The sequence below is a fragment of the Taeniopygia guttata genome, chromosome 7 (assembly GCF_048771995.1).
Source record: "Taeniopygia guttata chromosome 7, bTaeGut7.mat, whole genome shotgun sequence".
Taxonomy (NCBI): domain Eukaryota; kingdom Metazoa; phylum Chordata; class Aves; order Passeriformes; family Estrildidae; genus Taeniopygia; species Taeniopygia guttata.
Window position 1 is genome coordinate 15,520,942 of NC_133032.1, and position 13,028 is coordinate 15,533,969.

At 34.7% G+C, this 13,028-nt stretch overlaps 1 protein-coding gene across 8 annotated transcripts in view; it reads left to right on the top strand.

The window, feature by feature from the left end:
- MYO3B (myosin IIIB) overlaps nucleotides 1-13,028 on the top strand; it is a 198,072-nt gene that overhangs the window by 66,901 nt on the left and 118,143 nt on the right. For all 8 annotated transcript variants that reach the window (XR_012056978.1, XR_012056979.1, XR_012056980.1 and 5 more), the window contains one exon: nucleotides 2,620-2,685. Coding sequence is in view for 5 of the 8 variants with exons in the window: in XM_072932222.1 (XP_072788323.1) it covers nucleotides 2,620-2,685 (66 nt within the window). In the remaining 3 variants the exon portion in view is untranslated. The remainder of the gene's footprint in view (nucleotides 1-2,619; nucleotides 2,686-13,028) is intronic.

The window sequence follows — 13,028 nt, forward strand, 5'->3', positions numbered from 1 at the left end:
TCCTCCAGAGGTGCCATGGAAGCAGTGGTGTTTTCTGCTATCCTAGTGTGTTAGGCAGAGTGAAGGTAGGAAGCTGATGCTCTGATTCCTTTTTCTGGAAATCATTCACATGATGCCAGAAAAGGATGGACTGATTTTTTATTTTGTATTTAAGGTAATGTTTTTTCGCAAAAAGAAACCAATGTAATTTGCAGATGCTAATGAATTAAGGTTCTAGTTTTGTTTATCAGCTTAATTTTGCAGATGAGGTACTTGAAATACCAATTTATAGTTGTCTAAGTACAGAGGTGAATGATTTTGCTACAAAAGCACTAAGAATAACATAGTATCTTCTACCAACAAATACAAAATTATCAAGCTCAGGATAACATCTGTATTAACTACTTCCTTGGTTGTATAGATTTGGGTCAGCCAAAGAGAGTAGCTATCAGTGAGAGCTTAGTTGTTTAGTAATTCATTAGATAAAACATGTTCTGTATGGTTGAAAAGATGGCTTTCTCCATTAATCATTAACCTGCAAATGACAAGCTGTATTTCCTGAATGACATGTGCTCTGTTGGTCTTTTCTTCCATGATGAAATCCCACCTATTTCCATCATAACATCTGCAACTGATGTAAAGTATCTCTGCATCTTTTTTCAGGAAGTTCCTTGTGAGATTGTTAACAAAGCCTCCAAACCATATGCTTTTTGTCAGCACCATTTTTACCATCTCGAAAACCTTTTGGAACATTGTGAATAGAAAAGACAAAACTGACAATTTCAATAATAGTAATTGAGCTTTTGAAAAAGCAGATTACTTAGCAATGAAATTCAAAACTTCACTGTAAATATACAGTAGGCAGTGCTAGTATAATTCTAAAAGGAAATACACTGTACTTCACAGCATTATAGAAGCTGGTTATTCATCAGAATCCAAAATGTCTGATAAAGTACCACTCCTGCAATATAAATACTGAAACATACACTAACCCTAGCGGCTGTTTCTTAAAGCTATTTGCAGTGGTCACATATATGGGATATCAAGACTGGTAACCTTTTTATTATAGACAAAGATATTTTTAAAGTTCACCTTTCTCTGGTACAGGAATTTTTTTCCTAGAAGTACACCTAGAAATTGTCTTTTTTTTTTTTTTTTTTTTTTTTAATGCTTGAGAGAAAATCAGGTTCCGTGATGTACATAAACATATGAGCCTGGTAGAGAGGAGACAGCCATGAAATGTTATTGTCATTGAAAATAACCAATCATATATTTTTTCTTTAATAATAACTTTGCTAAGTAATTCACATCTCAAACATTCTGGATTTCTTCACTTCATGAAGTAAAGTGTATTCCCCTAGTCTTCTGAAGCAAAAGAGAAAAGTAATAAGATAGTAATTTCAACAAACTTGTCATCCTGCAATATAATTTGTTGACTGAATTTGTTTTGAAAAAATGCAGATGAACAAAATGGTCCATCTATTACAAAGCCACATTGCTATTTTTTTTCAAACCAATTTTCTTGTATTTTTTTGAGTAATTGTTCAATGGAACTCATTCTTCAATGAATATGCATGAAAAAAACTTGTGACTATTGAGAAAATCAGCACTAATTTATGTTGCTTATACTGTTTTCCTTTTTGTTTTGTAAGATGCTTCCAAGCAGTGTTATTCTGTGTAATGTGGCCACAGTATAAATGATGTGGCTTTTGATATAATCCATAATATTATTGTGTGTTTCTGCTGTAGAAGAAGTCTTACTGTGATTGTTTTTCCCTGCCAGTTCAATAATATGTGACCCTCAATTGCAGCAAAAGATAAATCATTAAGTTTTCATGAAACACCTCTGTAAGTTTAATCTTAAAAAATTAAATTAGGCTTCAGTACTTAGCAAATTTTAAAATGCAGAGGAAACCTCTGGAGGATAACAGAACAATATAACATAACATGAACAGTTCCTGCTGTAAATTGGTCCTTCTAAATTTGAGCTTCTTAAAATTTGGTTCACTTAATATGACCTATAGGTCTTGCTTTGTATGTTTATGTAATTAAGTTGTAACAGTAAAAATCAGGAGGGAAAGGAATTTTATGTCAACTACCATGGAATGTACCAGAGTTGAAAAATTATTTTTACAAAGGCTGTCTTACTATTTAATATTAAAATACTGTCTGCTAGTTGTCAGTTTAAAAATAGCATCTATTTTTTAACAGTTCTAGAGTTTAGAGTGTCATCAAAACTGAATAGAGATTGAAACCCAGACTAAAAATCCTACATGTTGTTCTTATCCATACTTTAAAAGTTTTGATCAGAATAAGTGATCTTGGGCAAAGGGTTAAAGTAGTTTGATGGCTAGGTTAATACTGCATTTTCAGTCAGGCTGAATTGAAAGAGGCATGTTGGGAAGTACACTGTGAGATGTACTGACTGCCATCTTCAAAGGTATTGACATAAAAGGAGAAGGACAAGAAAAGAGAGCTGCCAGTGAATAAGCAACAGCAAGAAAAAACCAACAGGCATCTCAAGGCATCACATAGACAATTTTACTATTACTTTCTCAAGTATCATTTTCTCCCTGGAAACCAGGATCATCTTTGATAACATTAACATTTTAAAACTCAAATCTTTTTTTTTTTTTTCAGAAACCCTCCACCTACTTTGCTACATCCTGAAAAATGGTGCAGAGGATTCAACCATTTCATTTCACAGTGAGTTTTTTTCCCTTTTAAAAACAGCTTATTCAGCAAGACATATGTCTGCCAATATGAGAATTTTCTTATGGAGTTATTGCTTTTGCATGTTTTTGACTACAGTTTTCTTTTCATAGATTCTAGGTCATGCTTCACTTTTCGAAAGCTTTACAGCACAGTTTGATCTTCTTATGTAATTTTCTTCATTTGAGTGTCTCTTGATTTTGATGGACCTGGAACAGGTTTATAAAACATACCTGATTTCCTTGATGGTTTTCCATTGAAATTTTGTGTTGAGGAGAAAATAGGATTAGTTAAAATGACTGCTGGTCAATTTAAAATAAGAATTTGAAAGATAAGAAAGAAAATAATTGCCCTTTTTCCACTTTAGTAAGGTTAAGTAAGTTGTATATATATATATATAGGTGATTAGGTGATATATATATTTAATTGAGGACCAATAGTATGGAGAGCATGATGAATGCAGCTATCATCAAACTAAAATATGCTTTTGCTTTACTTTTTTCTTTTTACAGTGACACTAGGAAATGATTGTTTAGTAGTTGCTAGCATTGTATTCAAAAATCTTACTGCAAGTTTTATGAGTGATTTTTAGTATTCTTCAGTATTGCATTGGAACTGATTACAGTCAAAATTGTGTAATGTGGGGAATACTATTATAAAATCACTTATCAGAGCTGGGTTTTCAAGATAGGTTTGTAAATATGCACATCTGCATTTTGAATCTGTTCCATTCCTTGGTGTATATCGTTACTTGTAGAGCACAATATCCCTAACTGATACTTTTTTCAACTAGTTGTGTAGTAATATCTTTCCATTTTAGAAGTTGAAAATAAAAATACTAATGCAGATTCGATTAGTAATCTGTGAAAAATACTGTTCTTTACTGTGCTGATCTTTAACCAAACATGAAGGTGAGATACAGTGTAATGTCTGATCTACAGAGGAAGGACCTTATTATTATTGCTGCACTGTAACTCAGTCTCTTCAGTATAGATAGCAGAAGTACATCCTCTAGAGCAGGTTGATCCAAGCTCTGATTCTCCATAATGCATGTCCTTGTTTACACAGCAGGGTACATTGGGATCTATGGCAGATTCATGTTTAAGTACAAGGGTCACCAAGTGGTGGATAAATTTCATTCTGTTATAAAAAAACATTGTATTTAAATGCTGGGAGACCAACACTAATGGATTATATTCCACTTATGCTTTAGAAAGTCACTGCACCTGGTAAATAAGATTACATTCCTGTGTCAGGAACATTGTGCATTAACCTTCAGTATGGTTATATAAGTTTTTCTTTCTTGCTGTTTTCCCTTTTAGAAGTCCTTGCTGAGCTTTACAACGATAAAAAAAACTCAGTAAAACATTTCTTAGCATTTGTTCAGTCCTTTAGTTCAACATGCACTGTTCATAAAACAAGTCAGTTGTTAATACTTTATGGCTAAACTTGTTTTTAATCTTGTCCTTTGAATTTTTTATATATTAAAATAGTATCTTCTTAATAATATGGATTATTATTTACTTTTGCTTAATTACTTCTTCATCATCAACTTTTGCAGGTTCTCAAGCCTTGCTTTTCATTTTTGCAGTGATGTGCACAATGAAGTAAGGAAATATTCTCATACACAGTTCTCTTAACATGGAGAAATGCAACAATTTTAATAAATACCCAATGTTATAACTGCCTTTAAGAGAATACTGAAATTGCATTCTCTCTGACATTGTTCTATTCTTGGGCATGTGTTAGTAAAGTTGTTACAGTACAGAGGTTACAAGATGTTTTTATGGAGGCTTAGATTTACATTAGTGGATTTTCTAGAAAAATTTAGATAATGAAGCATTGGATCATACAACTGCAAACCTTTTAGCCATTACTGATAATTGGCTCATTTATATGCATTAGTTATGCATTTGTTGATGCCTGCCTTGTGACAGCCTAGTTATGATAAATTAAAAGCAGTGATTGTAAAAATTCCATACTGCCTTTTATCCATATGTTCAGACCTTGCCTGATGTTTCTGTCACCCTTGTGATGAGAGGTTAGCTTTTGAATAATTTCATTATCTAGCTCCTTCTTGATGCTAACATCATTTGCATAACAAGCTTATCTGTTCAAGTTGCAGGCCAGACCTGTGTACTGACCAAAACTGAGCATGTAGCTTTGGCTAAGCTTTTGATTTCAGTTTGGTTTATGCAATAATTTTGTTTATGCCAAGATTGCAAAATCTGGTCACTGTAGCTTTTTTTCACTCCATTTTGCCATCCCTTGAAATGCCATTGTCTCAAGAGACATTTTTTTATAAGTGGTCTCTAACATATTACAGTGATTTACAACATTACTGTGCTGGAAGTTTCATTGTTGGTAAATCTTTAACCTGCGAAAACAGTGATCATATGTTTTTCAGGAATGAAGTCTATATTTTTAACTATGATACTATTACCCCAAGAGATTAAGATTTTGCAGCAGCATTTTAGTCAAATGCAATGTTTACAAAATCTGAACTGAGAGTGTTAAGATGGTTTTTAGCTTGGGGAATCTATGTTTCCATTCCAAGCTCTGTTGACCTTGACTTGAGATGAAGACTGTAATGTGTTGTTCCCATAAGAATTTTTACAATGAAGATAGTGAATCTGAGTTAGATATTTTGTTTTTGAAAATACAGAGAAGACAAAATTTCAGCTCTCATTTCTGGCAAAAGCCTAATTTTGTATTTGGTATCTATGAGATACAGGCAGCACATACATACTTTATTGAGATAAGGTCAATAAAGTTATATGTATGTGTATTCATCTATACTACTGTGATTGTGTATGAAAATTTGGCTCTCCAGTCATAATGTAAGAAATAATTAATTATCTTTATTTTATCTACATATCAATAGGATTTTTACCTTTTCTGTAAGACCATGTAAACTACCACAGCAGTGAAAAATCATTTTCTTGGCACTTTAAAGCTTGACTGATCTTGAGGGATAAATAGGAGAGTTAATCTGTTCTTGTAGCAGAGGAATGCAATAACTTTTATTTACATTACATCACAAAATGGTAATTTTAATTAAAATTAGTAGTGGTATCTCCAGAGACAGACATTCTCCTTTTAAATTTATTTAACCAATGATGAGCTATTATAGTTCTTCAAATTAATTAGTCATTCTTGAGCTGGAGGGGATTAAAGAATTAAGAAATTCAGGAAGTAATAAAGTCAAAATGTGAACTTAAGAACTTATGGTCACGTTTATCATCAGAATGTAACTTTTAGCAATGACATTGCAAATACAGTACAAAGACAATTTTTTGTCCTGATAAACTCATTTTTTTGTACTTAATTTAAACATGGCTTAGCAAGCTGAATTTCATGTTGATGAGTCTATATTCAGTTATTCACTTAATAGATCATCTAGATTATAGAGGTTTTAAGTGGTCCATTTATATTTAACTTCTCTGAAGTTTTTCACAATCTAAGCAATTGTTTAGTGACATTCTGTTCATGTTACATAAAGAATATTTTACATTTCTTTCACTGAGGACATGATATCCATTTGACATAACTTATTAATTTCACAGTGTCTGTGAAGGCAGAGGTTTGCAAATGTCAAAAAGATACAGATTGCAATGTGTAAGGTTATAAGCAAATCTGTACATTTTATCATTTCATTCATTGATGTAGACCCTCAGAATCTGTCTACAGGTAAAATTATAGTACCTGACAAAAGATCTCTGACACTTTTGAGCATTGCATGAAACACATGTATTTATACAGAGGAATGGACATATACAACGACTACAGTTATCTTCAACTTTCTAATGAGTATTTGTAGTAAAAATCCTGCTTCAAATCAGCTGCATGCTGTAGTGTCAAAGTGAGATAGGTACCTAAGGGAGAATATCTGTTATACATACAAAACATACTGTATCTAATAAAAAGCTTCAGTTGTACAAGGTTCTGAAGGGTTTTTGTTTTTCTGGGCCTTCAAGGAGAGATCAAAGAAAGAGCAGACCCATTCCTGGTGAAAGGCTATTCATAAATTCCATCATGCAATAAATAAATTTATTTGGTGTTTTTGAGATGCTCCCTAGAGTGGTTCTGATTGTATTTTTGTTGTCACTGGTAATATTTCAAAGATTTCAACATGAGCAACTGTAAGACCCATGCTAAAGAGCTGCAAGAGGTGTGACTCCATAGAGTTTCTGTTGTTTGTTCTCTAAACCATGTGTATGAGCCAAAATAAATTTTAATGCTTACTCAACGCAAATAAGGCTGGGAAACTTACTGTCAGTTTTGAAGATTTAGAAGAGGTAAAGGTATTTACTACACCTAATTTTACAATTTCAGTGTGATAGAATCTTTGTTATGTTTCAGATATGTGCTCTAAATTAAACTGTATGGTGCTTGATGTTGAACATTAAACTGAAAGAATATTTATTGAGAAAATAGGTGATGGTGACATTTCAGTGTTTGAGTATTTGTCTCATTCTTAGGGAGGATTAGTAATTTACAGCATTTGCTACCAAAAGGCAGATCAATAATGTCATAAATGCATTCTGACCATGCGAATTTATGCCATGCATGTGATGATTGAGTTCTTTGTCATAAATTCAGTCTTTCATCCTGATATCTAATTGTAACAGAATGAACAGTAAAATCCTTATTATTTATCATGGGGTGCCAGGCAAGACAGGAGACCTATTTAACCTACACACATATCCCTAGTGCCCAGTATTGACTTTTTGCAAAGGGACAGCTATATATAGTCCTGAAGATAAGGTTATTTCTATCCTGTGAGTTCTGCTGAATTAGGACTGAAAACAAAAATGCTGTTGGCAAAGCTGTCACAGTTTTTTAGTTCACTTTTGCAAACTAGTGACCTGCAGCAGTGGGGGCTGGGCAGGGCTGCAAGTGGGAAGCAGGGAAGTTTCAAAACAGCAGACACATTCCTGCATCTTATTACAGATGTATTTAATGAAATGGCTTTTCTACCTCTCGGCTGCATGTTACTGACCAGTGCCTGCCACAGTTACATGTGCTTCGAAGGTAGAAGGAATACTTAGTTACTGAGCATTTTAACCAGCTAAAAAAATCTCAGAGATTGTTATTTTTCCTTCCTTGAAAGTTTCTGTCCTAGTGTGTGGTCATAGATGATCCTGCTTGTCAGTGTCTGTCCTTCCATTTCTCTAAGCAGGGGGTGTCATGGTCTTGATTTCATTAATCTTGCATCATGAAGCAAGCTTATGATGTAAGTAATGAGGTAAGTATGTGGAGTAAAAAAATGTCTCAGAACCTAGACACCTCATTCTCCCTGCTTAGGAGAGAATGATCTTTCCTTTCAGGAGGATATGACCTTACTCTTTCTCTTCTTCCTCTGGGAAATTTCCACTCTAGAACCTCAGCTGAACCACTCTAGAACATCTCTATCTTTGAGAGCAGTCTGGTAACTATTTTCTGGGACTGAGACGAGAGTATCTTAGCATCTTAGGATGACCTAGAGCCTGGTTCAAGACCTTGGAAAGTTCTTTTATCCTAATAGCAGAGTCCTGGAAAGATTCCTTACTGCTAGACAGCAGGTACTTGTGCAAGGAGTGAAATATTTGGAGGGCAGGGGAGAAGGGTCTAGAGCTGTGAAAGGAGCAGGTGATGAGCAGGTGAAAGCACCCTGATGAGGCAGGGGGTGGCAGGGAGATAGGGACCAAAGGAGTGGCAGTGAGGACTTTAGCTAACAGGTAACAGTTGAACAGCACAGGGACTTTATATCACCCAGAGGCTGTTGTGTGAACTCCTCTGCTCTAATAGAGTCTAATACACAGTCATAATTTCTTCCAAATATTAACCTATGTATCTTCTTTGCATGTAGATATTAAATAGTAACTTGGTGTCTGGTTGGATATTTGGGTTATGAGACAAAATTACTTTCAGCAACATACTTCTAGCAGATAAGAAATAATCAGAAAATGTAGCATTTACAAAATGTAATAATTGAAAAAAAACCCAAAATACTGGCAATAAACCATAATGTAACTAAGATATGAGAGTTGCAGCTGCTTGATTTCTTTCTTTTTAAAGAAAGTACTTGGGGTCAAATCGATCATAATAGATCAAATGAGAGAGAATTTCTGAAAGAAAGAACTGCTGCTGCTCTACTTAGATTTGGCTGCAATAGTGAGTGACGTTAGTAATTCTTTTTCTCTTTCTGAACACACAGAATACTTGGATCACCACTGCAGTTCTTATGAAATCTGTTTCTTTCCATTTATTCATTAGTAAATATTAGCTCATGAATGCTGATAAGTATCTCTCCTTTTCAGCCATCTGATTCGCTACTTGTGAAATGGCTGTTTACATTGTCGAGACCCAGCAATTCCAACAATGTTATCATCCGAGTGCAAGCAGCCAGTGAATTTTTAGAGGCTGTCTCAGATGGGCCTGTGTGGATGGGAGGCTGCTCTTATCCTCTGCTAATAAATGCTTCATCTTTGCCTGTAATTGTGGCAGAATGGAAATGGTGCTTAGGAGCCTGGCTGTGAGATTGCAGCAAATGGCTGCAACCTATGTTTAATGTAGTGATGCTAATGAATTCTGAGAATTAATTTTCTGCTAAGAAAGCGTGATGGAACATACTAGAATTTCCAGTTAGATAATAGATTGACTTCTGTCAAGGCAAACATACAATTTTTATTTCTTTTTCAATCTCTACTTACTTAGCCTTTCTGTTATTTTAGATCCAAAAAATAGTGGACTAAATGTGATTCTTTCATCATGCCTCATTTGAAACCCATCTTGTAGTAGATTTGCTAGTCAATTTTCTCCATTCAAACTAATGCACCACCTTTTTTTTTTTTCTTTCTTTTTTTTTTTTAATTTCCACGAGCCAAACAATTTGGCTGAATTTCCAGGTGCAGCACATTTACTGGTTTTATGAATAATTGCAGTATGGTTGATGTTTGACAGTGCCTGAGCTAACTGTCCAAACTGGTCTTAAATGAATGCTCAGATGAGAAGCTGAAGATGTTTTAGGTTTCTTTTTTCCTCAGAAACAAATCCTTCATTAATAGGGTTTTTTATTTTGTATTTCACTTGTAAAATGCACACACTGATTTCAGAATATTTTGTGCTGAGGGAAATTGTAAAAGCTTTTTTTATTTCTGTACTGTTTCAAATGTTGACATTATTGAATGTTTATTACATCTTGATTTCTTTTTTTTTCTGGCATATATGTTAAATACATCTTCTTCCTGAATTTAGTGGCAAGTTTGAACTCAGACACTCATATAGTTAACTTTTCCACACATTATAATTCTATGTCAGAGTGCAGGTCAGTAGAAAACGTGATAATCCTCACCTTGGTGCAGGCTTTAGCATTTTAAGAGCTGATATTCTATATTTGTTTTTTTTTTTTTTTGAAGAGCATTATAGTGTCAATACTGCTTCCAGTAGGATGATGACACCTTACTGAGCGCCTGCAGTGACACCAACAGTCTAATGCATCATTTTTCATTAGCACTTCGGTGGTGGCCCAAGAATTTTTATTTTACAGATGATGTTGACTGAAAACAGCAGCAGCAGCAGGCATTCATGTAGCACTAAAAGCAACACAGTTGAACTGACAGCGTGTAGAAGCAGAATGTCAATAGGCCTTTTCTACACAGAGAGGAATAAGGACAAAGGAATATGCACTGAGAAACATAAGGGCTATGTTTTCAGTGTCACATGACAGCTTTCCATCCTACATTCTCTCACAGCAAGCCTGGTGAGACACCAAATTGGTGCTGAATATTTGAGTACAGACTGAGCCCTCAGTACCTACAGTGACTAAGCTGCAAGCTGTCTTCTGCATTTGAAACATAGTAAGGGGTAATTTCTAGAAGTGACTGTGTCAAAACTTTCGCTGTTTAGAGGCAAAGGAGGGTGTGTGCCTCATACACTTCAATTCCCTATGGCCTACCTGCTCTTTCTACTGCTGTGTTTTTGTGACATGAGTGCTAGGAACTTGCTAGAACGTGCTAGGAACTTGCCATTTGACTTGATGGATTAAACCAACTCCAGTGGAAATGTTCATTCTCCTGTTAGTCTTTTCCCTGAAGCTGAAGTGCTCACACATGAAGTTACAGATATGAATTTAAGCAGCTCTCCCTCATCCATGCACAGCTGTTATTAGCTCTCTGCTTTGTTGTGTCATCTTGTTAACCTTCTAAAAGGACTCTATTCTTCTGATGCAGGCACAAACTTGGCACAATAGGAGGTGTGCTCTGTCTGAGCTTGGAACAGAGACAGTTTGATCACAGAATCATGTTGATGTGTCTTGTGTCATTAACTTAGTCATCCTGCAATTTAACAAAGTTTTGGTTGTGTTTCAAGCTAAATCCTACATGAGCAGACTGCAGCAATATCCTACTGCCAGAGGATGAAGGTTGCATTTAGACAAAACAATAGATAAACATTGATTGTTGCAAATGGAAAGCATGCACACAAAGTGAATGGTCAGTGGGGGATTGGCAGGATTATGCACATAAACAAAAATAATCCGAAAGATCTCTATGACTAGCTCCTTCACAGAATTTACCTGTGCTCATTAAAACATCTGCCAGACCTTAAAAGCTCACATTTCAGGCATGCTAGAGTGAAGCTAAGAACTTTTTTCTTCAAAATGTCTCTTCTTGTTGAGCTTCCACAATGAGTGCAGCATCATGGACATTTTGATGTCTCATCTAGGGGATGTATATAGAAAAACTCTCATGCAACTTCTGTATCCTGTCTGTAGAGTGTCTTTGTGGGTGCATTGTCCAGAGCTCAGAGAATTCGTAGTAATAACTGCATGCCACCAGGTCTAAGGTTTGTGTGTTCTTCACACTTTTGATAAACACAGGATACTCTGCCTGGAACTGTAATTTTTTAAAGATTTAAATTCTAATATTAAAATCCATTTAAATTCTAATATTGTTACCTGAAAAGCAAGTGCCTTTTGTGATAGGACAAGAGATAATGGTTTTAAACAAAAAGAGAGTGAGTTCAGACTATCAGAAGGATGCTTTTTGTGTTGAGGTGAAACACTGACAGAGGTTGGTAGATGCCCATCCCTGGAAACAGTCAAGGTCAAGTAAAACGGAGTTCTGAGCAGCTTGATATAGTTCATGTCCCTTGCATTGCAGGGGGTTTGAACTAGATGACCTTGAAAGATTCCTTCCAGCACAAACTATCCATGATCCTATGATGTAGATTCAATTGGATTCAGTTATAGTACTGAAAAACTCTAGATGAAATCAAATTTAACAAGAACATTTATTTATTAACAATAAAACATAAATAATGTAAAGCTGGAATTATTGATAGAATGGTAAAAATCATGAGTGCATGAGCTTTTCAGACTGAAATCTCCACTTCAGATACTTGCCAGAAATCTGTGAATTTGTATAATTCATAGCACTTATTGTTTTGTTCTCTTTTCCTCTGTCTTCCTGATTAATGTCTTTCTTTTCAAATGCTTTTTTCCTTTTTCTCAGGAAACATGAATTTAAACAGGATTGGCATGGATTGTATTGTCCGTGTGGGTGTATTCACTTTTAAAACTCCCAGATTACAAAAAAGAAAAGGGGTAGGGGAGATTGTCAGAACCTGTTCAAGGCTAATGATGGATCTTTTCCTGGAGGGGAAGGACTGGTATTTATAGCCCAGCGCTCAGAGGGATGGAGATAAAGCAGGTTGTGTTGCTTTAGTGTTTCTATCAGGAGGCTACAGTTCTAGCCTATAGCAAAATTCACCAAAATAATTCCAAAACTGGTAGCACTTTTTACAGGCTATCTTTTCTGGACTAGATAAATAGAAGAGGTTAGCAAAATGATTTTCAGGAACCTAAAGTATTAAAGTTATGTTCAAAGATATTTCAGGATCATTTTAAGACCAGACTTTAGTCTTCAGTAAAGTCTTTGAGGTGAGGCTATGCTTTAATAACTTGCTAAAGTGTTTGGTGGTATTTGAAATCAATTAATTAATTATTTTATTATTTTTATTATTTTATAATTATTATTTTATTAATTAAGTAATTAATATGTATGTTTTTTTGTAATGTAGTTTAATTTTTGTACATTGTTACTTTTATTACTAGAATATAAATTCTAGAAGGTATTCAAGTTTCACTGCACTTTCAGCTAGAATTATAGCCTTGATTTGTGGTAGTTGGCCATGCAAGGCCAAACTTAGATACTTGTTCAGCAAATATGAAAGGAAATTGTAAAGTATGTAATATGCATCTCATCAAATAAATTCCTCTTCAGTTATAATTTGCTAAAATTATAGATACTACAGGGGACGTGTATACTGAATTGCAGCACTTTTTTTTCCACATT